The sequence below is a fragment of the Zea mays genome, chromosome 7 (genome assembly GCF_902167145.1).
Source record: "Zea mays cultivar B73 chromosome 7, Zm-B73-REFERENCE-NAM-5.0, whole genome shotgun sequence".
Lineage (NCBI taxonomy): Eukaryota > Viridiplantae > Streptophyta > Magnoliopsida > Poales > Poaceae > Zea > Zea mays.
This window is the reverse complement of record NC_050102.1, coordinates 24,839,319-24,866,929: the sequence shown is the minus strand read 5'-3', so window position 1 is coordinate 24,866,929 and position 27,611 is coordinate 24,839,319. Positions and strand designations below refer to the sequence as shown.

At 48.1% G+C, this 27,611-nt stretch overlaps 2 protein-coding genes across 2 annotated transcripts; one reads left to right on the top strand and one right to left on the bottom strand.

Annotated features, from left to right (window-relative positions):
* The first annotated feature begins 16,278 nt into the window (after positions 1–16,278).
* Positions 16,279–17,845, top strand: LOC100192712 (Pentatricopeptide repeat-containing protein). Its single transcript, NM_001137914.1, has one exon. It carries the CDS (start codon positions 16,315–16,317, stop codon positions 17,629–17,631), a length of 1,317 nt encoding a protein of 438 aa, NP_001131386.1. The 5' UTR covers positions 16,279–16,314; the 3' UTR covers positions 17,632–17,845.
* A 39-nt stretch (positions 17,846–17,884) lies between these two features.
* Positions 17,885–26,821, bottom strand: LOC100273640 (Protein LAZ1). The gene is made up of 6 exons (NM_001148056.3): positions 26,475–26,821; positions 25,309–25,382; positions 21,938–22,087; positions 21,542–21,827; positions 18,696–18,929; positions 17,885–18,577 (listed from the first exon to the last, which is right to left on the bottom strand). The coding sequence occupies exons 1-6, from the start codon at positions 26,631–26,633 to the stop codon at positions 18,257–18,259; spliced, it is 1,224 nt and encodes a 407-aa protein (NP_001141528.2). The 5' UTR covers positions 26,634–26,821; the 3' UTR covers positions 17,885–18,256.
* Between the last annotated feature and the right edge of the window lie 790 nt (positions 26,822–27,611).

The following is a 27,611-nucleotide window of genomic DNA, read 5'->3' as shown; positions in this document are numbered from 1 at the left end:
TAAGGGCGAGAGGCTTCAAGTTGTGGAGATTCCTCGCAAACGGGAAAGAGTAAAGGAAAAAGAACACTGTGGTATTCAAGTTGATCATTGGATCACTTGAAAGGAGTTGAGTGCAACTCTCGTCCATTGGGACGCCACAACGTGGACTAGGCAAGTGTTGTACTTGGCCGAACCACGGGATAAATCTCGGTGCCTCTTGTGCTTGTTCTCACTGTGTCAATTGTGGTTCACAAGAGCTCTCCTTAGCCACTTGATTTTATTGTGCTAACACTTAATCAAGTTTGTGGCTTTAAGTTTCAAGTTTTTACAGGATCACCTATTCACGCCCCCTCTAGGTGCTCTCAATTGGTATCGGAGTTGTTCTCTTCAAGAAAGGGACCAATAGCCCAAAGAGATGGATCCTAAGGGAAAGGGAATGGTGGTCAACGACAATGAGAAGGAGACCATCTTCAACGAGCCAAGGGATGACAAAGTCAATGACTCTGGCTCGAGTCAAAAGAAGAAGGATGGAAAGAAGAAGAGGCGCATCAGGAAGGTTGTCTACTACGACAGCGATGAATCTTCCTCTTCTCAAAAGGATGACAAACACGGGGAGAAAAAGAAAACGGTTAACTCGAACTTTTCTTTTGATTATTCACGTATTCCGCATAATTCCAATGCTCATTTGCTTTCCATTCCACTCGGTAAACCTCCACACTTTGATGGAGAGGACTACGGATTTTGGAGTCACAAAATGCGTAGCCACTTGTTCTCTCTTCATCCAAGTATATGGGAGATAGTTGAAAATGGAATGCAATTTGATAGTTCGGATAACTCCATGTTTATCAATGAACAAATCCATAAAAATGCACAAGCTACTACTGTTCTTTTAGCATCCTTGTGCAGGGAAGAATACAATAAGGTGAGCGGCTTGGACAACGCCAAGCAGATCTAGGATACCCTCAAGATCTCTCATGAGGGGAACGACGCCACCATGCTCACCAAGATGGAGTTGGTAGAAGGCGAACTAGGAAGGTTCGTGATGATCAGGGGAGAGGAGCCAACTCAAACGTACAATAGGCTCAAGACCCTGGTCAACAAGATAAGAAGCTATGGGAGTACTAGATGGACGGACCACGACGTCGTCTGACTCATGCTAAGGTCCTTCACCGTCCTTGATCCTCATCTTGTAAATTCTATTCGTGAGAATCCTAGGTACATCAAGATGACGCCCGAGGAAATACTCGGAAAGTTTGTAAGCGGGCGAATGATGATCAAGGAGGCAAGATATGTTGATGATGCATTGAATGGCCCAATGCCGATCTATGAGCCTCAAACTGTTGCTCTCAAAGCAACAAGTAGCAGGGAGGCGCTACCTAGCAAGGTGGCACAAGTTGAGGCAGCCGGGCTAAACGAGGACGAAATGGCTCTCATCATCAAGCGCTTCAAGACGGCGCTTAAAGGTCGCAAGGAGCATCCCAACAAGAGCAAGGCGAAGGGAAAGCGCTCCTGCTTCAAGTGTGGTAAGATTGGTCACTTTATTGCTAACTGTCCCGATAATGATAGTGACCAGGAACAAGGAAAGAGCGGAAAGTGGGAAAAGAAGAAGACCTACAAAAAGGCGAAGGGCGAGGCACACCTTAGAAAGGAGTGGGATTCGAATTGCTCCTCATACGACTCCGACAACGAAGGACTCGCCGCCTCAACCTTCAACAAGTCGGCTCTCTTCCCCAACGAGCATCACACATGCCTCATGGCAAAGGAGAAGAAGGTAAATACTAGAAGTACTATTACATATGCTTCTTCAAGTGATGATGAGTCTAGTGATGATGAAGTAGACTATGCTAGTTTATTCAAAGGTTTAGATAGAACTAAAATTGATAAGATCAATGAATTAATTGATGCCTTGAATGAGAAAAATAGATTGTTAGAGAAACAAGAGGATCTTTTATATGAAGAGCATGATAAATTTGTTAGTGCACAAAATTCTTTTGTTCTAGAAGTTAAAAGAAATGAAATGCTTTCATGTGAACTATCTACATGCCATGAATCTATTTCTAACTTAAAAAGTATTAATGATGACTTGAACGCTAAGTTAGAAGTAGCTAATAAATCTAGCTCATGTATGGATCATGTAGTAATTTGTAATAGGTGTAAGGATTTTAATGTTGATGCTTGTAGTGAACACTTAATTTTCATTTCCAAATTAAATGATGAAGTGGCTAGTCTTAATGCCCAACTTAAGACTAGCAAGAATGAATTTGATAAACTAAAATTTGCAAGGGATGCCTATACTATTGGTAGACACCCCTCTATTAAGGATGGGCTTGGTTTTCGAAGGGAAGCCAAGAACTTAACATGTCATAAGGCTCCCATCCCCGCCAAGGAGAAAGGGAAGGCCCCTATGGCAAATAATAGTAAAAAGAACCATGCTTTTATGTATCATGATAGGAAGTTCTCTAGAAATGTTCATTATGATAGGAGTTACAATGTTTATGACTCAAATACCATGATTGCTTCAAGTTCTTCCTTTATGCATAGTAGAGATATGACTAGGAAAAATGTTATTCATCATATGCCTAGGTGAAATGTTGTTAATCATATGCCTAGGAAAGTGTGTAATGGAGATACCACTGTCTTTCATGCTTGCAATGATAAGTTTGTTCTTTCATGCAAAAATGAAAAAGTAATTGCTAAAAAGGTGGGGGCCAAATGCAAGGGAGACAAGACTTGCATTTGGGTCCCTAAGGCTATTGTAACTAACCTTGTAGGACCCAACAAGAGTTGGGTACCTAAAACCCAAGCCTAATTTGTCTTGTAGGTTTATGCATCCGGGGGCTCAAGCTGGATTATCGACAGCGGATGCACAAACCACATGACGGGGGAGAAGAAGATGTTCATCTCCTACGTCAAGAACAAGGACTCCCAAGATTCAATCATATTCGGTGATGGGAACCAAGGCAAGGTTAAAGGACTAGGAAAAATAGCAATTTCATCTGAGCATTCCATTTCTAATGTGTTTTTAGTAGAATCACTCGGATATAACTTGTTGTCCGTTAGTCAATTGTGTAATATGGGGTATAATTGCTTATTCACAAATGTAGATGTGTCTGTCCTTAGAAGAAGTGATGGTTCATTAGCTTTTAAGGGTGTACTAGACGACAAACTTTATTTAGTTGATTTTGCAAAAGAGGAGGCCGGTCTAGATGCATGCTTAATTGCTAAGACTAGCATGGGCTGGCTGTGGCATCGTCGTTTAGCACATGTGGGGATGAAGAACCTTCACAAACTTCTAAAGGGAGAACATGTGTTAGGACTAACAAATGTGACTTTCGAAAAAGATAGACCTTGTGCAGCTTGTCAAGCAGGTAAACAGGTGGGAAGTGCTCATCACAGCAAGAATGTAATGACCACATCAAGACCTCTGGAGTTACTGCATATGTCCGAGTTCAAGAACCTTCAAGTGGAGGAGTACCTTGAGGAGGAAGGAATCAAGCACGAGTTCTCCGCTCCCTACACACCACAGCAAAATGGTGTGGTAGAGAGGAAGAACAGGACGCTTATTGACATGGCAAGGACGATGCTTGGAGAATTCAAGACCCCCGAGCGGTTTTGGTCGGAAGCCGTGAACACAGCTTGCCACGCCATAAACTGTGTCTACCTTCATCGCCTCCTCAAGAAGACGTCGTATGAGCTTCTAACCGGTAACAAACCCAATGTGTCATACTTTCGTGTTTTTGGGAGCAAATGTTATATTCTAGTGAAGAAAGGTAGAAATTATAAGTTTGCTCCCAAAGCTGTAGAAGGGTTTTTGTTAGGTTATGACTCAAATACAAAGGTGTATAGGGTCTTCAACAAATCATCAGGTTTAGTTGAAGTCTCTAGCGATGTTGTATTTGATGAGACTAATGGCTCTCCAAGAGAGCAAGTTGTTGATCTTGATGATGTAGATGAAGAAGACGTTCCAACGACCGCAATACGCACCATGGCAATTGGAGATGTGTGGCCACAGGAACAAAAGGAGCAAGATCAACCTTCTTCCTCAACAATGGTGCAACCCCCAACTCAAGACGGTGAACAGGTTCATCAAGAAGAGGCGTGTGATCAAGGGGGAGCACAAGATGATCATGTTATGGAGGAAGAAGCACAACATGCCCCTCCAACTCAAGTTCGATCGACGATTCAAAGGAATCATCCCGTCGACCAGATATTGGGTGATATTAGCAAGGGAGTAACTACTCGCTCTAGATTAGTTAATTTTTGTGAGCATTACTCTTTTGTCTCTTCGATTGAGCCTTTCAGGGTAGAAGAGGCCTTGCTAGATCCGGACTGGGTGTTGGCCATGCAGGAGGAGCTCAACAATTTCAAGAGAAATGAAGTTTGGACACTGGTGCCACGTCCCAAGCAAAACGTTGTGGGAACCAAGTGGGTGTTCCGCAACAAACAGGACGAGCACGGGGTGGTGACAAGGAACAAGGCACGACTTGTGGCAAAAGGTTATGCCCAAGTCACAGGTTTGGACTTTGAGGAGACTTTTGCTCCTGTGGCTAGGCTAGAGTTAATTCGCATATTGTTAGCCTATGCCGCTCACCATTCTTTCAGGTTGTTCCAAATGGATGTGAAGAGCGCTTTCCTCAACGGGCCAATCAAGGAGGAGGTGTATGTAGAGCAACCCCCTGGCTTTGAGGATGAACGGTACCCCGACCACGTGAGTAAGCTCTCTAAGGCGCTCTATGGACTTAAGCAAGCCCCAAGAGCATGGTATGAATGCCTTAGAGATTTTTTAATTGCTAATTCTTTCAAGGTTGGGAAAGCCGATCCAACTTTATTCACTAAGACTTGTGATGGTGACTTATTTGTGTGCCAAATTTATGTCGATGACATAATATTTGGTTCTACTAACCAAAAGTCTTGTGAAGAGTTTAGCAGGGTGATGACTCAAAAGTTTGAAATGTCAATGATGGGCGAGTTGAACTACTTCCTTGGGTTCCAAGTGAAGCAACTCAAGGACGGCACCTTCATCTCCCAAACGAAGTACACGCAAGACTTGATCAAGCGGTTTGGGATGAAGGACGCCAAGCCCGCAAAGACTCCAATGGGAACTAACGGACACGTCGACCTCAACAAAGGAGGTAAGTCTGTTGATCAAAAAGCATACCGGTCTATGATAGGTTCCTTGCTTTACTTATGTGCTAGTAGACCGAATATTATGCTTAGTGTATGCATGTGTGCTAGATTTCAATCCGATCCAAGGGAGTGTCACTTAGTGGCCGTGAAGCGAATTCTTAGATATTTAGTCGCTATGCCTTGCTTCGGGATCTGGTATCCAAAGGGGTCTACCTTTGACTTAGTTGGATATTCAGACTCCGATTATGTTGGATGTAAGGTTGATAGGAAGAGTACATTAGGGACGTGCCAATTCTTAGGAAGGTCCCTGGTGGCTTGGAGTTCTAAGAAACAAACTTCTGTTGCCCTATCCACCGGTGAGGCCGAGTATGTTGCCGCAGGACAGTGTTGCGCGCAACTACTTTGGATGAGGCAAACCCTCCGGGACTTTGGCTACAATCTGAGCAAAGTCCCACTCCTATGTGATAATGAGAGTGCTATCCGCATGGCGGATAATCCTGTTGAACACAGCCGCACAAAGCACATAGACATCCGGCATCACTTTTTGAGAGACCACCAGCAAAAGGGAGATATCGAAGTGTTTTATTTTAGCACCGAGAACTAGCTAGCCGATATCTTTACCAAGCCTCTAGATGAGAAGAACTTTTGCAGGCTGCGTAGTGAGCTAAATGTCTTAGATTCGTGGAACTTGGATTGATTTATAGCATACGTGTGTTTTATGCCTTTGATCATGTTCCTTTATGCATTTTGTTGCTTAATTCTGGTGATCAAGTTGTACAAGCACTCCCCGGACCTCAAAAGTCCATGTGTAAGTGATGCACATATTTAGGGGGAGATATGCTACAACTTGACCCTTTGAGACTAACCGTGTGCTTGAGTTTACTTGATTTAGTCTCAAAGGTGGATTGAAAAGGAAATGTGAACTTGGACCATGAAAGACTTCCACTGCACTCTGATGAGAGGGTAACTCACTCCAAGTTCATCTCCATACTCTTATTGCCTTTTACTCTTATTTGAAGATTTTGGTGAGGCAATGGGGTTTAAGGGCAAAAAATGATCCCGTTTTGGTGCTTGATGCCAAAGGGGGAGAAGTTAAGGCCAAAGCAAGAAATGGATCAGCTACCACTTGAGAATTTTGAAAATAGTAGAGTTAGAGTTTTTGTTTTGGCAAAATACTCTTATGGTCTCTTATTGTCAATGTTTGATTATGGGAAAAAGGGGGAGTTTTTGAATCGTTGATCAATTTCTCTTAGAATACCTCTCTCTATGCCTCAACAAGTGAATTTGACTTAGAGATAGGAAATTGAGTTTGATTTGAAAAAAACAAACCAAGTGGTGGCAAAGAATGATCCAAATATGCCAAATTTGAATCAAAACAAATTCTTGTTCTCATTTGCATTGATGTTGCACTTCTATATGTTGCTTTTTGTTGTGTTGGCATAAATTACCAAAAAGGTGGAGATTGAAAGGGAAATGTGCCCTTGGGCCATTTCTAAGTATTTTGGTGATTAAGTGTCCAACACAAATGGTTATGTGTTAAACTATGCCAAATGGTGGACAAAGTGCAAATCAATACAAAGGTATGATTCTAGACTTAGTACATTGGTTTTTGTGTACTAACATATTGGTCTAAGTGCTAGAATCAGAGAAAAGATAAATGGAAAAGACTTGGCTCGAGCAGCCAAGACTCTGCTCAGTCTGGGTGCACCGGACTGTCCGGTGGTGCACCGGACTGTCCGGTCACCGGACAGTGTCCGGTGGTGCACCTGGCGCTGGTCAACTGGCCGCTCTCGGGAACTCGACGGCGGCGTACGGCTATAATTCACCGGACTGTCCGGTGAGCCAACGATCGGCCGAGCCAACGGTCGGCCGCGCAATCCGCGCGTGACGCGTGGCCGAGCCAACGGTCTGATGGGGGCACCGGACTGTCCGGTGCGCCATCGGCTCCAAATCGTCAACGGTCGGCTGCGTCAGAATAGGAAAGAGATCTGTACCGGACAGTGTCCGGTGGTGCACCGGACTGTCCGGTGTACCAGTCGGCAGAAGGCAAGAATTGCCTTCCTGGATTGCTCTCAACGGCTCCTAGCTGCCTTGGGGCTATAAAAGGGACCCCCTAGGCGCATGAAGGAGTACACCAAGCACACTCTAAGCATTCTTGATCATTCACACTCCGTCTTTGCGCACTCGATTGGCATTCTTAGTGATTTGAGCTCCGTGTTAGTGGTGAACCTTGTGTTATTCATTTGAGCTCAAGTCTTGGTTGTGTGTGTGCGTATTGTTGTGGACTTGTGTGTGTTGCTTTTCCCACTCTTACATTTGTGCTTCTTTGTGATCATCTCATTGTAAGGGCGAGAGGCTTCAAGTTGTGGAGATTCCTCACAAACGGGAAAGAGTAAAGGAAAAAGAACACCGTGGTATTCAAGTTGATCATTGGATCACTTGAAAGGAGTTGAGTGCAACTCTCGTCCATTGGGACGCCACAACGTGGACTAGGCAAGTGTTGTACTTGGCCGAACCACGGGATAAATCTCTGTGTCTCTTGTGCTTGTTCTCACTGTGTCAATTGTGGTTCACAAGAGCTCTCCTTAGCCACTTGATTTTATTGTGCTAACACTTAATCGAGTTTGTGGCTTTAAGTTTCAAGTTTTTACAGGATCACCTATTCACCCCCCCCCCCTCTAGGTGCTCTCACTCTTTCATCTTGATTTGGTGATAACCTGAATAGGCGTCGAGGAATGACAGGATTTCGCACCCAGCAGTGGAGTCCACAATTTGATCGATGCGAGGCAGAGGGTAGGGAACCTTCAGACATGCTTTATTCAACCCGGTGTAGTCGACGCACATCCTCCATTTCCCACCTTTCTTTTTCACAAGCACAGGGTTAGCTAACCATTCGGGATGGAATACCTCTTTGATGAACCCTGCAGCCATCAGCTTGTGGATCTCCTCGCCTATGGCCCTGCGCTTCACTTCGTCGAAACGGCGCAGATGCTGCTTCACGGGTCGTGCTCCAGCTCGGATATTCAGCGAGTGCTCGGCAACATCCCTCGGTATGCCTGGCATGTCCGAGGGACTCCACGCAAAAAATTTGGCGTTTGCGCGGAGAAAGTCGATGAGCACCGCTTCCTATTTGGGGTCGAGCTCGGAGCCGATCCGGACTTGCTTGCAGGCGTCGTTGTTGGGGTCGAGGGCGACGGACTTAACCGCCTCAGCCGGTTCGAAGTTGCCGGCGTGGCACTTCGCATCAGGCACCTCCTTGGAGAGGCACTCTAGGTCGGCGATGTGGGCCTCGGACTCGGCGAGGGCCTCAGCGTACTCCATGCACTCCACGTCGCATTCGTACGCGTGTCGGTACGTGGATCCGACGGTAATGACCTCGTTGGGGCCCGGCATCTTGAGCTTGAGGTATGTGTAGTTGGGGACGACCATGAACTTGGCGTAGCACGGTCTCCCTAGCACCGCGTGGTAGGTCCCTTGGAACCCGACCACCTCGAACGTGAGGGTTTCCTTTCAGAAGTTGGATGGAGTCCCGAAGCAGACGGGCAAATCGAGTTGCCCAAGGGGCAGGACGCGCTTTCCGGGGACGATCCCGTGAAAGGGCGCCGCACCGGCCCGGATCATGGACAGATCGATCTCCAAGAGCCCGAGGGTCTCGGCGTAGATGATGTTCAGGCTGCTGCCTCCGTCCATGAGGACCTTGGTGAGCCTAGCGTTGCCGATGACCAGGTCGACAACGAGCGGGTACCTTCCTGGGCTCGGTACGTAGTCAGGGTGGTCGCCTTGGTCGAAGGTGATGGGCTTGTCAGACCAGTCTAGGTAGACTGGTGTCGCCACCTTCACCGAGCAGACTTCCCGGCGCTCCTGCTTGCGGTGCCGAGCCGAGGCGTTCACCACTTGCCCACCGTAGATCATGAAGCAGCCGTGGACCTCCGGGAACTCCTCTTCCTTGTCGCCCTCCTTGTTGTTGCCTCGGTCCTTGCCACCTTCCGCCGGGGGCCCGGCCTTATGGAAGTAGCGCCGGAGCATGATGCATTCTCCAAGGGTGTGCTTGACGGGACACTAGTGATAGGGGCATGACTCCTTGAGCATCTTGTCGAACAGGTTGACCCCTCCGGGAGGCTTTCGAGGGTTCCTGTGCTCGGCAGCCGTGACACGATCCGCGTCAGCGGCGTCGCGCTTTGCTTGTGCCTTCTTCTTGGCCTTCTTCTTCGTGCCCCGCTGAGCGGATGCCTCGGGGACGTCTTCTTGCTGCCTTCCCTGAGGCTGCTTATCCTTCCGGAAGATGGCTTCGACCGCCTCCTGACCAGAGGCGAACTTGGTGGCGATGTCCATCAATTCGCTCGCCTTGGTGGGAGTCTTGCGCCCCAGTTTGCTCACCAGGTCGCGGCAGGTGGTGCCGGCGAGGAACGCCCCGATGACATCTGAGTCGGTGATGTTGGGCAACTCGGTGTGCTGCTTCGAAAACCGCCGGATGTACTCTCGCAGGGATTCCCCTCGCTGCTGGCGGCAGCTTCGGAGATCCCAGGAGTTCCCAGGGCGTACGTACGTGCCCTGGAAATTTCCAGCGAAGGCCTTGACCAGGTCGTCCCAGTTGGAGATCTGCGCAGGAGGCAGATGCTCCAGCCAGGCCCGGGCAGCGTCGGAGAGGAACGGGGGGAGGTTGCGGATGATGAGGTTGTCGTTGTCCATTCCTCCCAGCTGGCATGCCAGCCGGTAGTCCGCAAGCCACAACTCCGGCCTTGTTTCCCCCGAGTACTTGGAGATGGTAGTCGGGGCCCGGAACCGGGCCAGGAACAGCGCCTGTCGTATGGCCCGGCTGAAGGCCTGCGGACCTGGTGGTTTGGGCGAGGGGCTCCGATCCTCATCACTGTCGTAGCGTCCTCCGTGCCTGGGGTGGTAGCCTCGGCGCACCCTCTCGTCGAGGCGGGCTCGTCGGTCGCGATGGTGTTGCTCGTCGTCGAGGAGATCCGGGGCCGCAGGCGTCCCATCCCGCGTGCGCCTGGTGCGGACCGAGGCCTCCCGCATGAGTCGAGAAGTCGTTGCACGATGCTCTGGGGGGCACCCTTGCCTTCAGGAGGCAGAGCTTTCGGCCCGTCGGACCGCGGCATCCTCCAGGAGGTTCTTGAGTTCTCCCTGGATACGCCGCCCCTCAGTGGTGGATGGCTCTGGCATTGCTCGGAGTAGCATTGCTACTGCAGCTAGATTCTGGTCGACCCCGCTGGAGGCCGGGGGGAGCCTTGCCCTGGCATCGTCAACGATACGGTGTTGGACGTCCTAGGCCCGATGACGCGCTTCTCCGGCGAGTGCTCGGCCTGCCCACTCCTGCTTGATGTTTTGCCAGAGCTGCACAAGTTGCCCTACTTCTTCGTCGAGCTTGGCCTGCATCTCGCGGATTTGCTCGAGTTGTGTGTCCTGACCCCCCGCAGGGACTGGGACCACAGCTAGCTCTCGCGGGATGTCAACGCGAGGCGCAGGCCCAGAGGGATCGTCATCCTCCGGCATACCGAGGTGGTTGCCTTCATCGCGATCCCCCAGATCGATGTGGAAACATTCGCGACTTAGGCCACAACCCTCGTCGTCAAGGCTGTGGCCATCGTCAGAGCAACCGGAGAGGCAGTAGCCACATGCGGTCATGAAGTCTCGCATGGCACTGGGATTACAGAGCCTAGAGAAATCCCAACCGGAGTCGGGGTCGTCTTCTTCCTCGGAACCCGGGGGCCCGTAGGTTGAGACGGCCGTCAGTCGGTCCCAGGTTGACCACATATGGTACCCCGGGAGGTTGGGATATGCCCTTGCGAAAGCGCTCACCGAAGAGGGGTCGCTTGGTGGATCGAAACTGAATCTAAAGGGCACAGGGTGGAAAACGGACGGTACCTTTTGATCGATGGACGGTGGTGAAGTCGCGTCGGGGACAGAATGCACCGCCATCTCAGGTACGAGGCTAACGCCCAGCAAGTCCTTCGCGAGAGTGCTGGCATCATCAGTCCGCTTGGGGTTGGCACGTTGCAGGGAAGCGACGTCCGTCGTTGTCTTAGATGCGAGGACAACGCCCGACATGTCCCCCGCTGGGGTGCCGGTGTCGTCGACTCGCTCTGGACCGACAGCCGAGCCGCCTCCTGCCTGGCCACGGTTGCCCCGTCTCCTCCTCCTGCGGCGAGGAAGGTGGCGGGGCAAACCCGGATGCTGCTCTTCCGCCACAGGGGGAAGACGTCGTCGAGTTCACCGCCACCGGGCGAGCTGACGACCGTCGTTGTTGTCATGCTGCAAGGGGAGGAGTACCATATCGTAGCTACCGTCACAGGACATGAACTCGAGACTCCCGAAGCGGAGCACCGTCCCGGGCTGAAGAGGTTGCTGAAGACTACCCATCTGGAACACAACGGGAAGGTGTTCGTTAACATGCAGCAGGCCCCTACCTGGCACGCCAACTGTCGGCGTTTCGGACCCAGGGGACCCTCAACCGAGCCGACCAGTGAATTTATCGCTACGTGCCCCTTCCCAGATGGGTTGGTGCAAGATGGAACACATGGGGGAATGCGGCTTGTATTATCTCGCACTGGGGGTGCTCATAGTAGGGGTTACAAGCATCGCGAGAGAGAGCCTGTTCGTTTGCTCGTCCCCCGCGCGACCCCCCCCCCCCCCCGCAGGAAGGCCTTGGACCTCCCTTTTATAGATGCAAGGAGAGGGTCCAGATGTACAATGGGGTTGTAGCTATGCGCTAACGTGTCTGGCAGAGAAGTGCCTGAGCCCTGTGTACAAGCCAACGTGGCTGTCGGAGAAGTGCTTGAGCCCTGTGTACGAGATAACGTGGCCGTCGGAGAAGTGCCTGAGCCCTGTAGAAGCACAGCTGGCGGTGTGGCTGGGATCCTGCTGACGTCTCCTTGCTTCCGTAGGGGGCTGAGAACCACCGACGTCACGGACGCACGCGGGGAACCATCATTACCTGTTACTGGGGTGAGCCAGATGGGACGTCGGTCATGTTCCCTTGTAGCCTGAGCTAGCTAGGGGTAGGGTAATGATGTATCCCCTGTGGCGCGGTCAGTCCCAGCCCGAGGTCGGGCGAGGTGGAGACTTCTCCTGAGGCCGAGACCGGGGTCGGGCGAGGACGCGATTCCTCCCGAGGCCGAGGCTGAGGCCGAGTCCTGGGGTCGGGCGAGGCGGAGACCTCCTCCCGAGGCCGAGGCCTATGGTCGGGCGAGGCGGAGCTTCCTGTTGCGCCTGAGGCTGAACTCGGCTGTTGTCAGCCTTACCCGGGTGGTTGGCACAGCAGTCGGAGCGGGGCGAGCGGTGCTGTTTTCCTGTCAGATCGGTCAGTGAAGGGGTGAAGTGACTGCGGTCACTTCGACCTTGCCGACTGCGGCGCGCGTGTCAGGATAAGGTGTCAGACGATCTTTGCATTGAATGCGCCTGCGATACGGTCGGTTGGTGAGGCGATTTGGCCAAGGTTGCTTCTCGACGAAGCCTGCCCGAGCTAGGCTTCGGGCGAGCTGAGGGTGCGCCCACTGCCTGAGGAGGCCCTCGGGCGAGGTGTGAATTCGTCTGGGACTACGGTTCCTGCCCGAGGCTGGGCTTGGGCGAGATCGCGTCCCTTGGGTAGACGAAGCCTTGACTTAAACCGCGCCCATCAGTTTTTATGGTTTGTTCTGAGGGTGTTTACCAGCTGTGTTTAGGAGTGTTGGGGGTACCCCTAATTACGGTACCCGACAACTATTGACTTATAGAAAAATCTATGAGGACTGAACAACCTTTTCCCTTTTAAGTCGGTTCCCCTTTCTGTGATTTAGCCGAAGCTTCCTTTCGTACAGCTTCGGAGCGACAGCAACCTTCGTCACGATTAAGCTTCTCATCGTGTGTGCTTTTAACATGAATCCGAAGATACCTGTCCATAAATCATACTTGGAAGACATTGTTAAATTATGTTTTTGAGGACCTTCGGAGGACGAAGGCCCCCAACACCACCCATCTCTCTAGCTTATATCTAGCATTTAGTTTTCATGCTTTCTTTTTCTCTAGACTACTATTGAGATCCATAGATGTTTTAGTAGACTATCTTTCATCTCTGTATTTTGAGATTCAAAAAGGGTAGAACTTACCATTGTAGTTCATGGTGAACTAAAATTCTTTCTTGTGCTCCTTTGAATTGTTGAAGTTCTTGCTTTGGTTTTTCCTTCCCGATCTAGTCTATTTTGATATTTTATTGGATCTTTTGAATCTAAGTTCTTGGAGACATTTAGGATGGATAGAAATGTGTAAGGACCTCTAAGGATCATTGCCACCAATTGGTTTGGGATGATTCACCTCGTGAACGAAAATCTAACCCTTTGACCAATTTTGAGAAAACCATGGTTTGAATTCGTATTTTTCGACTTGAGGTTGAAGTTCAAATCTTTTGGAGCTCATATTTTGTGAACAACTTTGAAAATTACTTGTTAAGATGTGTGCATAAGTTCAGCTCAATCATTATTTGTTTGGATCGATTTTGCCTTTTGGAATTTTGATTTGGGCTACTAGTGTTGAGGATTTTTTTACAGTGAATTTGTGGGGTAGATCATGAGATCAAGAACTGAAGGTTAAGGCATAGAAGACTCAAAGATTTATACAGTTTTAGGCTCTTGGCGCGAGATAATACCCTATGTGATATTTGTGGCAGTGTCTATTTCCTATGCAAAATGATGTGATGATCTGTCCTCTTGGGATTGCCCAGCCCTCCTTTTATAATCCAAGGAGGGGCGGTGGTTACTAGGAAGGTATATAGGACGATACTAGATAAGGATAATAAGCCTAGTCGAGTCTATGCCTAAGTATCGAGATGCTTATCTCTATCTTTACATGTATATTATCTTTATCATCTGGGTTCTATCATATTTACGTGGATATCAATCTTGTCTTCAAATCTGATGGGATCTTTACCATTCTTATCTCCATGGAGCTTCCTTATAGGTAGAATATCTCAGTGACATGTGGGTCAAGTCCTTAGGCATCACGGTTGAGGCATCGAGCCCATGGACCCACTTGTCATGGTCTTGTTCGCTAAGTTGGTCTTAGATACTCCTCATAATATCTCCCAAGTCTTATTTGACTGAGTTATTGGTTCCGGCAAATTAGACTCTTGCCCCAAATCTTTCTTGATAAGACTTATCTTTGTTGTACTCAAGTCGTTCTATATCCAGGTTGAGTCCTTAACTCTTGCTGCCCTCGAGTCTATAGACTCGACATTTGACTCTTCAAGACTCGATCATCCCTCCAGACTGGTGCTTTGGATTTTAAAAGTTTGTGTCGCTTTAACTTCTTTTATTTGCTTATTTGAGAGAAGGCTCTACAGGGCAATACACATAGAAACATGAGAAAATCTCTTCAATGCCATCCAAACTTATACTAATCCCTTCAATGCCATCAGATTTTATAGCTTCCCTTCAATGCCATCAAATTTAAATTCTAATCCCTTAAATGCCATTGCCGTTAGTTTCAAGTTAACGCTGTTAGTTCTATTTAAAGCAAATCTCTCCAATGCCATCAAAATCTATATCAATCCTTTCAATGCCACTAGAAATTGGTTTGATCTATTTGGATTTTAAATATTCTAGAATAAAAAAAATATGGACCAATTCCACACTTTTTAAAAACTTTAGTACATTTTTTTGTAAACACCAAAAATTACTCCGCTATATCTGTTCGGTCTATTTGATTCCTAATATTTTTTTCAAACTAACAACAAACACTAATGATAACAGATGGAGATAAATTTTAAAATCAATGTGATATATTTGCATTTCAAAACTTTTAGGTTCAAAAAATTTTCTATTTTGAAAATTTTAAAACCAAATAGATCGAACCAATTTCTAGTGGCATTGAAGGGATCCGTATAGATTTTGATGGCATTGGAGGGATTTGCTTTAAATATAACTAACGGCGTTAACTTGAAACTAACGGCAATGGCATTTAAGGGATTAGAATTTAAATTTGATGGCATTGAAGGGAAGCTATTAAATCTGATGGCATTGAAGAGATTGGTATAAGTTTGGATGGCATTGAAGGAATTTTCTCTAGAAACATACCATTGGGGCAAGGAGCAACATTGTATTGACTACGAGTTTGACTTACATCCAAAATCCTACCATAGGGAAGAAAGGAGAGGGGGAGTGACAACACGAGAATTGTTTGGAAAGACAGGGGAAGATGGCATACGTTAAGGGTGTGTTTTGTTTAGCTTTCTAAACCATATTCGCTGCCAAAAATCTAAAATCCCAACCAAACGAGTAAAACATCGTAATAGATTCCTAAAAATCTATATATTCCTCTAGTTCAATTCAAAATCACCTCCTACTCCATATTTTTTGTATTCCTATTATCTATGTTATCAATCTATCATGCTCTAACAGAATCTATAGTTGCTATTTATTTTAACCAAACATATTTTAGTTTCTTCATAACCATGAACTCGCAACAACTTTCTTACAACTCAAAGCTAGAATCAGATTTTCAGAAATCTACAGCTAAACCAAAAAGACCCTAAGTGGAAGATGGTAGGGGCAAAATAGACTTTTTGTGTGCCTACACATCTAGGATATGGTAGGTTTTCACATTGGTGCGCCATATTAGGCTAGTTCCAACCTTTTTAGGCTATCTACCACCACATCAGCTACCTACCTCTCGTGCACCCAGTTTTAGCAAAAATGATAAAAATGTAAATTAGTTACGAAGTATGTTTGATTCCATGAGACTAAACTTCAGTCTTTTTTAGTCCCTAAATTATTAAAATAGAACTAACAGAGAGGAGGAAATCTGATTTATTCCCTTTTAGTTCTCATATTTAATAATTTAGAGACTCGGTAGTGACTAAATTATAGTCACATGTAACCAAACACTAAATTATACTGTTTAGCACACGTAGAGATAGCCTATGGAACTAAATAGTTAAGGCCATGTTTGAGACTACTTCAGCTTCACAAAATTTGGTGTGAATATGATGAAGCATATCATTATAAGCTTCAAAAAATCATAAAGTTAAAATTAACATTTAGATAAATCATTTTGTTTCTTATCTAGATTAAAAATATTAATAAAAATATTTAAATTTATATTATACACCGCACCTTCACGATAAGTCGATAAAGCCATAAACACACCCCCTAAATATCTCGACAAATCCTCTCTTGGACAAGCCGAACCTTCGCTCGGGTGGTGCCTCGGGTTCAGCCAACCTCGCACATGGCGCGCTGCTCCGTCGCGAAACCGCTCTGCGCCACCACCGCGACTCCCCGCCTTACCCGTCGCTGCCGGCAGCTCTCCGCGAACGCCACCACCCCGGCCATGGCCACCAGTAAAGCACGGTTGCCGGCCCTAAACAAACCGGCCAAACCGCCGCCGCCTCTCCTCTCGCGTCCGAAGCTCCCCGTCCCCACCAACACCGCGACTGACACCACTAGCGGCAAGGATTGCACCAAGAAACCACCGCCGGAAGCTACGGACTCACATCCGCCCTCGTCCGGCGCCGGCGACGTGCTCCGCCTGATGGACGCGCTGGGCATCCCGCCCGACGAGGACATCTACATATCCCTTCTCAGGGAGTGCGCCGACGCAGCAGAGGTGGCCTCCGTGCACGCGCACATAACCGCCCGTCGCGCCTCCGATGGACTCCCGTCGCCGGTCGCCAACCGTCTCCTGCTTTCTTACGCCGCGTGTGGGGACATCGAAGCTGCCCGCCGGGTATTCGACGGAATGCCCACCACTAACGGCATGGCGTGGGCGACCATGGTGTCCGCCTACTCGGATGGCTGCCTCCACCATGAAGCGATGCGTCTGTTCGCCCACATGTGCCATGGAACGCCGGTCCTGGACGGCGATTGCTACTCCCATGCCATCGTGGCCGTGCTGCGGTCATGTACCCGTGCAGGCGAGCTACGTCTCGGTGAGCAGGTACACGCTCTCGTCGTCAAGAAAGGCAGGATCCACGGTGACATTGGCAGCTCGCTAGTGCAGCTGTACTGCGATGGAGGCGGTTTTCACAGAAGCGCGCGGCGAGTTCTCGCGACGACGATGCAGCACCACTGTCAGGAACCAGTCCCTGAGGCGGCCTGGACGAGCCTGATCACATCCTGCCACCGTGAAAGCCTACTGAGCGAGGCTGTGGATGTCTTCAGGGACATGGCGTCCTCGGGCGTTCCAAGGAGCAGCTTCTCCCTGTCGAGCATCCTCGCGGTGTTCGCAGAGTCACAGGACCCAGGGTGCTGCTGCGGGCAGCAGGTGCACGCCGACGCCATCAAGCGCGGCGTGGACACGAACCAGTTCGTTGGCTCCGGGCTCATACACATGTACGCGAAGCAAGGGCAGCTGGCGGACGCCACCAGGGCGTTTGAGACGATCGGTGGCAAGCCTGACGCCGCGTGCTGGAGTGCCCTGGCCATGGCCTATGCTCGCGGCGGACGGTACAGAGAGGCCACCAGAATCATGTATCAGATGAAAGCTGCCGGGATGAATCCTTCTAAGGAGATGGCCGATGCGGTTAGGTTGGCTTGTTTCAGATGATAATCCTGAACTACTAGTAGTCTGGTAGTTGTTGCCGCCAAAGAGTGAGTTACTTTGATTGTACAATTGTGTTAAGCAGACGCCAGTGCACTGGTGTCTGGTTCCAAATGATAAGGTACTTTTTTTCATTTAGGAGGCCGCCCTATAGTCATATGCTGTACTACTCATTAACTACTCTCTTTTTGTAATGCTGGGCGAATATGGTCTAGGGCCTAAAATAAGATGAGTATACCATTTCAGCAACAAGGAAATTAAGTCATCATACAGTTAACCACTTGGATCTCAGTGCAACCTCGCAGGTTATATAAGTGAACCTTTACAACAATCAGTACACAAACCACGTTCAACCGACACCCATGACCCACCTCATCGGCAAAAGGAATTCAGCAAATCTACGACAAGTTGCTTACACCGCGTATTTCCACTTACACCTTGAATTGATCTGTCAGCTTGGCTCATCTTTAACCCACCCAAAGAAGAAAAAAACATAAACTTGCCCCCAAGATGAGCGAACAATGAAACGTCGCCGACATGTGACGTTTCTATGTACAACACTACACCTTAATCTATGATCAGCTCAACAGCGCTATCGCCCATTTACACCATGAATATACACCTCAACATGTCATTGTTCTCTTGCATCAGGAATCGCAGGGACCTCATCAGGATGATCAGATAGCTCTACGTTGAGGAAGCTTGAGAGGTCGTATGGTTCCGCGGAAGCAGTTCTGTTCGCTTCCATGACTTGGGAGGGCATTGTTTCTGCCTGATCAGGCTCATACATCAAAAACCTTGACATCCCTGGAGCCTTCGAGTTCACAACGGTGACTTCCGCCAGCTCCACTATGTGCTCTCCGGTTGGCACCATAGTGCTGGGGCTGTATTTTGTTGGTTCATCCTCCCCCTCGTTACTGTACAGCACATACTCATGATATGTAGGTGCAAACTGCAATGTGGGAGAAAACAGTTAGCTGATCCCTAGAAATTGGGATACAGGGAGATCACGCATATGCTTCGCATCTGATACCAGGTCGAGCTGTGAAGGGAATGATTTGCTAATTTACCTGGTGTACAGTGTCATGATAGAAGTCATTGAATTTCATCGCGTGAAGAAGGCTTCCCCTAAAGCCACCGAAAGGGCGGGCATTGGAGCCAGCGTATTCCTTGTAGGAGAAGGAAAATCGGTGCCCAATGGCTGCTATGAGCATCTCAACACATAGCACGAAGTTCTGGAGATAGGCAGCTTTCTCAGCATTTTTTATGAAACCAGATTTTGCAGCAAGGAAAACCAGCACACCCTGTTAGAAAAGCTTCCAGACTGTTACAAAAGGATATTTATTTCACTACGTAACAACAAATACTGGATGGTATTTTTGCTGCAAAACTGCCATTCCATGTAAGAAATTGGAACAGGCTGCTGGACTATTGGCTCGCAAGTACTCCCTCAGTTGACAAATATATGACACGGTTGGGTTTTTTTTTTGGCAAAAACTTTAGTCACTCGTCTTGTTCAGAAGAAATTGAGTTATCATTTATTTAGTGTGGTTTGTTTTATCACTTGAGCTCGTTTGAGCGTGACTTAAAATTTTTCATTTTCAAATACATATTTTGAATGAGACGAGTGATTAAACTTTTGAAAAAAAAAGTCAACGGTGTCTGTTAGACTACCCGTCTAGGGTTTGTGGTGTTCCCCTTGTAATGACCGTCATACCCCCAGTGTAATGGGCCTGGCCCAGTTACTTACTCTATTAATACCACTCCCAACCCTGTTTAGGGTATGGGTTTAGTTTCCAATATGGTATCAGATTAGGGTTACGTCCTCTCCACACACTGCTACAGCCGCCAGGGGGCTTCTTCCCCCTGCAGCCGCCGCCGGCCTCCCCTCTACCTCCCTCCCTCACTCCCCACCGCCCGCGCCGCCTGCTGCCTCGGCGACCCGACGCCACAGCAGGACGCCACCGCGCCCCCCACCCTCTGGCCGGACGCAGTCGCGACCGCGCCAGGTCGTCGCCGCGCCACCCGCTGCCAGGGCGCCGCCGCGCCCTCCCTCCCTGTCCGCCGCGCCGCCCTCTGGCCGGACGCAGCCGCGGCCACGCCAGGTCGTCGTCGCGCCGCCACCTGCCAGGACGCCGTCGCGCCCTCCCTCCCTGTTCACCTCGCCGCCTGCTGCACCGACGCCCCTCGCCCAGGACGTCGCGCCATCAGCAGGTCCGCGCCCGACTGCAGAACCCCTCTGCCTCTCTGTCCTGTCGCCCTGCTGCGTCAACGCCCGATGGACGCACCTGCCGCCACCACGGCCGGATTCAACGTCGGGGACATCACTGGCCCTGGCACACACCCCCCCCCATCGCCCCTGCTGCACCCAGCAGCGAGATCACCCATGGGGGGGCCCCTACATCGCCGGCCTTGGGCCGATCCACGCCGCCTCCCCGCTGCCCCTGCGTCGCAGCTCCCCGCCGGGCTTTCCCGCCTTCGCTTCACCCACCTGGAGTCACCGAGTCGCGCCCTCCACCGCCTCCCCGCTCGTCGGCACCCTCGCTACGATCCAGGCCGCTGTGACGGCCTCGCGGGAGCGCGAGCGCGCTGCCTCCCTCGCCCTGGAGCGTGAGCGTGCCCTGGGCGCCGCTCTGACCACCCAGATGGCCACCACGCAGCGCCTCCTCGGCCGCCCGACACTCGCCGATGCGGAGCCCCCAGAGGACCCCCACGCCTCTGACCTCGACGCCGACCTCATCGCTGCTCTACGTCGACGACATTGTGCTCACGGCATCCACCGCCGACCTTCTACACCGCACGATCATCGCCCTTCAGCGGGAGTTCGCGATGAAGGACCTGGGGCCCCTCCACCACTTCCTCGGCATCACCGCCGAGCGTCGGCCCCAGGGTCTCTTCCTCCACCAGCGCCAGTACGCCATCGACATCCTGGAGCGGGCTGGCATGTCTGACTGCAAGCCCTGCTCCACGCCTGTCGACACTCAGGCGAAGCTCTCTGAGGACGACGGGCCTCCGGTCGCCGACGCGACGTCCTACCGGAGCCTGACCGGCGCGCTCCAGTACCTCACCTTCTCCAGGCCCGACATCGCATATGCCGTCCAGCAGGTGTGCCTGCATATGCACACTCCGCGGGAGCCCCATCTCACCGCGCTCAAGCGCATTCTGCGCTACCTCCGTGGCTCCCTCGATTACGGCCTCCTCCTCCGACCGTCCCCGACGTCGGAGCTCGTGGTCTACACCGACGCTGACTGGGCTGGCTGTCCCGACACGCGCCGGTCCACCTCCGGTTACGCCGTGTTCCTGGGCGCCAACCTCGTCTCTTGGGCCGCCAAGCGTCAGCCCGTCGTCTCTCGCTCCAGCGCTGAGGCCGAGTACCGTGCCGTGGCCAACGGCGTGGCAGAGGCCTCCTGGCTGCGCCAGCTCCTCCACGAGCTCCACAGTCCCCTCCAGCGCGCCACCCTCGTCTACTGCGACAACGTCAGCGCGGTCTACCTCTCCACCAACCCCGTGCAGCATCAGCGCACGAAGCATGTGGAGATCGACCTGCACTTCATCCGCGAGCGTGTCGCTGCCGGTGACGTTCGGGTTCTCAGCGTCCCCACCACGCTTCAGTTCGCCGACATCTTCACCAAGGGGTTACCGTCGAGTGTCTTTTTAGACTTTCGATCCAGTCTCAACATCTGTACAGGATAGAGTTGTGACTGCGGGGGGTGTTAGACTACCCGTCTAGGGTTTGTGGTGTTCCCCTTGTAATGACCGTCATACCCCCAGTGTAATGGGCCTGGCCCAGTTACTTACTCTATTAATACCACTCCCAACCCTGTTTAGGGTATGGGTTCAGTTTCCAATAGTGTCATATATTTGTGATCGGAGAGAGTAATTCAGAGAAAGAAATGAACCCTTACAATAGATTTACCTGCCAATATGTTAGGAACACCACTGATTTGATTATGATGAACTTCGGGACAGGGTTATATGGCTGAAGTAGATCTCTGCATGCCGCATAGAACAGTGCAAGAGCAAACAATGCCATAGAGTATGAAATTGTATAGATGATAGTTATGTATAGATAGGACTGGTTGACACTGAAGTTTCCATCTTCATATTTTCCTTTTGCGTAAAGTATGAAAGTGATAACGACCAAGATTGGTTTTAGGATCACAAACTGCAGACAGCCTTGTTTACATCTCCGTATAAAACGTCTGTCAGGAACACAAAAAGTCATAATCCATGAGACAAGGTTTTTAAAGCATGTGGACAAGTATAAAATTGTTGTATTGATCATTTAATCAATCAGAAGAGAACTACGCACCCATCTAGGGGAATAGCTGGTAAACAGCAAGTCATCAGTAACCATGAGGGTTTCAGAGATTGTCCATTCAAACTTACCACCACATTACCAGGACCTCCAACCCATGCCAAGCAAAGTGAAAAGAAATTGTAGATGACCCAAGCATCATAGCTGAAACACAATTGAATTGAGTTTAAACATGATTCTAGATATAGTACTGCGTTATATAGCACAAATTTGTCAGGGAACTGCAGAAACAATGAAAAAACCAACAGGATGATTAGGAGAAAGAATATTTAGTGCACCTAATCAACCGCCTATTCACAAAATAAATGCAGTAACAATAACACAAATCAATGAATTATCATGCCAGCAAAGCTTTTCAAGAGTCAAGACTACTCAAATATTGTTCTTCTTCTTCCGCCTTCTCGTTTTGGAAAGAAGGATCAGATTGGGACATTAAGCTTCTTTGTGATTGCATTACTATGACCAATGTTGTTCTGCAGGAGTGCTATGATGAATGTACCTCATGACTCTAAAGTCAGGTGCCATTAGTACAGATGGCCATGCCCTGGGGCACTTTTTTCTTTGTGAAATAGTTGAGGTCATTTTTGCAAAGATGTCCACGGCTGAGTCTTCAAAGGAAGAAAAAAAACCAACCTTTGTCTTGAAAGAGGTAGACTCCAGTCCTCGCTAGTTAATAGAGTATACAGTTCCTATGTGAATGGGCACTAAACAATGGCTTCAGCATATATTCATCACTATATCTGGAGTGCATGTTTTCAAACAAACTATAAATTGAAACTATCCAAAAATAGCAATAGTCTGAGATTTTGATCTAGGTAACTTCACATTTATTGGAGCCACAAAAGAATTAGCAAGCAGTTATTGGGTGTGTTTGGTTTAGCTTTTGGCTTTGACTTTTGCCCCCTAAAAGCTAAAAGCCAACCAAAGGGCTGAATCCAGGAAACAGCTTTTTCTAAAAGCTGACTTTCTCGCAGTGCAAAACTGAAAGCACCTCAGGACCTGCTTTTAGTGGCTTTTAGATGGAACTATGAAAACATATATCGAAGAACTTTTAACGACTTTTAGTGGTTTCCATCAAACAGTTTTTAGCTTTTTAACAACTCACAGCCTACAGCAGCTTTTTTCACAGCTCACAGCCCACAGCAACTTTTTTCACAGCCATAGCCCAACCAAACAGACCCATTGTTTGCTCAACGATTCAGAGCCTTAACCATGGGGCAACATGCTCCAGTTGGTTTTACCCAATTCAACTCAGCGATTTACATAAAACTCAACTGAGCTTAAGTGTAAATAATATCTAAAAAGAATGACCTCTGCTGCTGATATATGAGTACCAGAAAGATCATAAATACAAGTTGAGACTTGTAAGGCGTTGTTGTAATTGTGAGATCACAATGGCCAAAGGAAGCATGCATCATCAACAATAACAACAAAGCCTTTTAGTCCCAAACAAGTTGGGGTAGGCTGGAATTGAAACCCATCCGAAACCACAAGTTAAAGTTCAGGCACATGGATAGCTGTTTTCAATGTACTTCTATTCAAGACTAAATTTTTGGATATATTACATCCTTTCGACTCTCCTTTTACTGCTCCTTCCCAAATCAACTTCAGTCTTCCCCTACCTCTTTTCCCATTGCTATCATGCCTTATGATCCCACTACCCATTAGTGCCTCTATGGAGGTTTCCATTGAACATATCCAAACCATCTCAACCAGTGTTGCACAAGCTTTTCTTCAACTGGTGCTAACTCTAACCTATCATGTATATCATCGTTCCGGTCAATCTCCTTGTATGGCCATAAATCCAACGCATGCGCATTTCTGTAACACTTATCTTCTGAACATGTCGTCTTTTTGTAGGCCAACATTCTACACCATACAACATAGCAAATCTAATCGTCGTCTTTGTTTTCTAGGCATGTATTGTCCTTCCAGTGGCCAAAACTCAAACAGACTAACACTAATACAAATAAGCAATTAATAAGGGTCCTTTGGTGGTACAGTCTAAAATCCAAAATGCTTTTTTTTCAAAAACACACTAACTTGCCAACAGGCTATCTACTTCAGACTGGAGGGTAAATAACATGGTATCTACTTCAGGCTGAGGGAAAATAACAGGTTATCTACATCAAACTGGAGGAAAAATTCTCCCCATAACGGCTGATTTGGTGACCAGTGATCACGAGAGGATCCATGGGGGAGGAATCCCCTTGTTATTCAGTTTTGAATAGCAAGGGGTTCCTCCCCATGGTGCCCCCCCCCCCTCCCCGGTGATCCTTGGTCACCAAACCAGTGCTAAATGTAGGGGGAAAAGCAATGGTTGCAATAATATTCTAACCTATGTTACCCCACATGTCATCAGTATGAGAACAATGTTTCATGGACAATTTGGTACAAAAGATCACGAAACATGCATGGCTGGATCACATGGTTGTTAGATGGTGGATCTAACTACAACAAATGTTTCTAGAAGTAATAATGCGGATCTAGCTGAGGTTTCTAGAAGTGGTAAGTTCATCACTGATGATTTTATTAAAATGAAGTACTAGATTGATCACATCTCAACTATCTGATTGGATAAATGTATTCTTGGACTACAAAGTGTCACAGGAAACATTGCTGTAACTTGTAAGCATATGGCATTGCTCATGAAGTTAGTATCATGGTCTCGATAGGCATGCATAGTTAAAAAACAGCCTCCGCAGCCAATTTCCTCTGTTATTTGATCCCTAATTGGGTAAGTATTCACACAATTGAACTTCACTTCATTTATCTGCGGGAACTGGCACAGTGGGGAAGCCCCGGCTTTCATAAAAAAACCAAGAGGCATATTTGTAATGCAGTGTCAGAAGTAGCCTGCCCCAGTCCTTCAGAAGCACCAGTGGGGATACTGCTTATACCATTACTACTATATAACTGCAGACTAAAAAGTTAACATTCTTTTGAACTGAACTTCTTGATTTGGTTCAGGTAATGCGTCATTAATGGTCAAGTTGACTTAATGATTGTAGTGCAAGGGCATTTCAGAACTTGTGCACGCATACCGAGTGCCATCAAAGCTAGCAATATTGTGATCTAAACGAAGTTGCAAATTCATGCCCTTCTCACATTAACAGCACTGTTTCACTTGGGATTGCATTTTGTCAATGGTTAGGGTTATGGACCATATCAAGTCACAGGACTTATACCAGATGAGTACTAAAAGGGAGGGTTACAAGAGCAGTTTTATTTCTTGTATTAGTTCTGATTATGAGGGCATCATTATCCATCGTGAATGAAAGCATATATGTCCAAGTGATATGAACATGAATGAGATGACACAGGATAATATAAAATAAGTTTTCAGTTACAAGTAGTTGACTTACATTTCTCGAATAGAATTGAAGTAGATTGCTTGATGCGGTAAGACAAGGGAAAGAAATGACATCACTGCATATACCTGAAATTTAATGTACAGATAGTTACAAAAGGATCAAAAGCTGGATACAATATACATCTGTAAGATGAAAGGGTTAAATGAATCAAGACAATCCAGTCATATGATTCCATGCTGACACTTGAAACCAACTATCTAGGACAAATGTTCAAGTTCCATGCCCAGAGGATAGATGCCATGATTCATATGCATTATGCCAAACCAAATAGAACAAAGACATGGCACAAATAGTGTAACCAAACCCCTGTGATATAATAATGTCATGTGGCTGACAGATCATGCATTCATGCAGGAAGCAGAACTGGAAAAATCATGTTTATGAGATAATATGTATTCTTCTCATTCCGATGGTTCCACTACAAAAAAAGTTGATTTTATGAGATGAGGTAAAGAAAATATCTGAGCCAGCGAGCACAAATAAAACATAAACCATTCCGCTCAGCACGTTACTTTAACTCCCACAGAGCTGTAAGATTTAGTAGTCCTAAGCATCATTTCCAGCTTTGAGTACACCAACTATCTGTCCACACTTGTGTTTGGTTGGAGGCCTTCCAAGCAACTCCCAGCCAAAGCAGCAATCTCAGCCACAGATCTCCAAAAATTGGATGCCTGGGATTCATGGCTGGGATCAAACCAAACAGGCTATCGCAGTAAAAGTAAATAGGGTTACTGTGCTGTGGCAAGTAACAAAATCCAGAAATGTGCTGCCGTTTTCCATCAGAAAGAAAACAAAAAAAATGATTCCCCAAAACACAGATACCATTATCAACCTTCAGAAACAGGGACTCTTTGTTTTATTCAAAACAATTATCAATACTAAGATAGCTGCTGCAATCTAATGCATAGGCAACACAAGAATAAACATATGTGAACATAAATGGTTGCTACACATGGTAAGCCATTATTGCTGCATAGAAGCATCAATGAGCAAACCGTTGTAGCTACAGCTGCAGAACATTTCAGTTGGACAAGTCACAGTTCGCCAACAAATCACAGGTAAGAACTAAGAGAGCTGACATAAACAGCTAATATTCGCCTAGTAGTACTAATGTACTATACAGAAGCGGGTCTCCGAGGGCCGAGGGGAGGGCGTACCGGGACCATGAGGATGATGCGGACGATGAAACGCTGGTGCGTGGGCTCGGCGTAGTGAAGGAGATGCCGGTGCACGAGCCGCAGAGCCACCACCGTCGCCGCCGCCGCGGAGGCCAGCGCGGCGGCCGTGTACGCCGCCGCGGACGCCCACCCCTCCATCCCCCTTGCTGCCCCCGGCTCCGGGGAGAGGAACCCTATGGGGGAGGCGGCTCGCGGCTTGGTGGAGAGGGCGAGGTGAGGGGAAGCGAGGCGCCCAGGCGGCGGTGGCAATGTTGTTTGGGGAATCGAGATTCGTAGGGGAGCTGGGCAGCTGCCTCCGGGCCGGTAGGGAAGGACGGATGTTTCCGCGTGGCAAGGGTCGTTTGCGTTGTTGGCGTGTGACGTGACGGGATTGGGATTGGGTTTACGAAGTTTTGACTTTTGACTGCTCGGATGTGTAATTTCGTTGGAGAACGTGAGAATTTTTTTTGTTTTTATTATTTTTAAAATAAAATTACTTTAAAACAACATCAGAAACTGTTTTTTTTCAAAATTAAGTTAGTGTTTGCCTTTCTTATTTTGCTTATTCTGAGCCTAAGCTTAGACTTCATCAATATTGTATATAGCCTTTGAATCTATCTAGTTTCATTTGGTCCTTCTTGCGGCTGCTTGACTTTCATAGATTGAGATTGGATGTTGATTAGACGGTACCTTTCATATATAGATATGGTGGGTGTAATATTACTTCAAAGGCTTTTAGAGTTCCACTATCACTTATTGCATTATATGAATATTTCATGTCGAGTGTGATGGGCATGTTTGGTATGGCGCCTAAGCCGCCACACCGCGCTACACTTTTCAGCCACAGGTGTATACATCTGTAAGATGAAAGGGCCCATATACCCGAATCGGCCGCCACACCTGTGGCTGAAAAGTGTGGCGCGGTGTGGCGGCTTAGGCGCCACACCAAACACGTCTGATATCTTTAGTTCTGGTATTATGGACATAGCCGAAGGTTAATGGCATGATTATCTTTCCAATTGTTGTTGTTTGCTTTCCTCTGAAGACACACAGTGGATGCATGGCCTCTTGTAATCTGTCCTTGTTCTTGCATTTGTCTAAAAGCATTTGCAAAGATGATATTTGGTGCATTGTTTG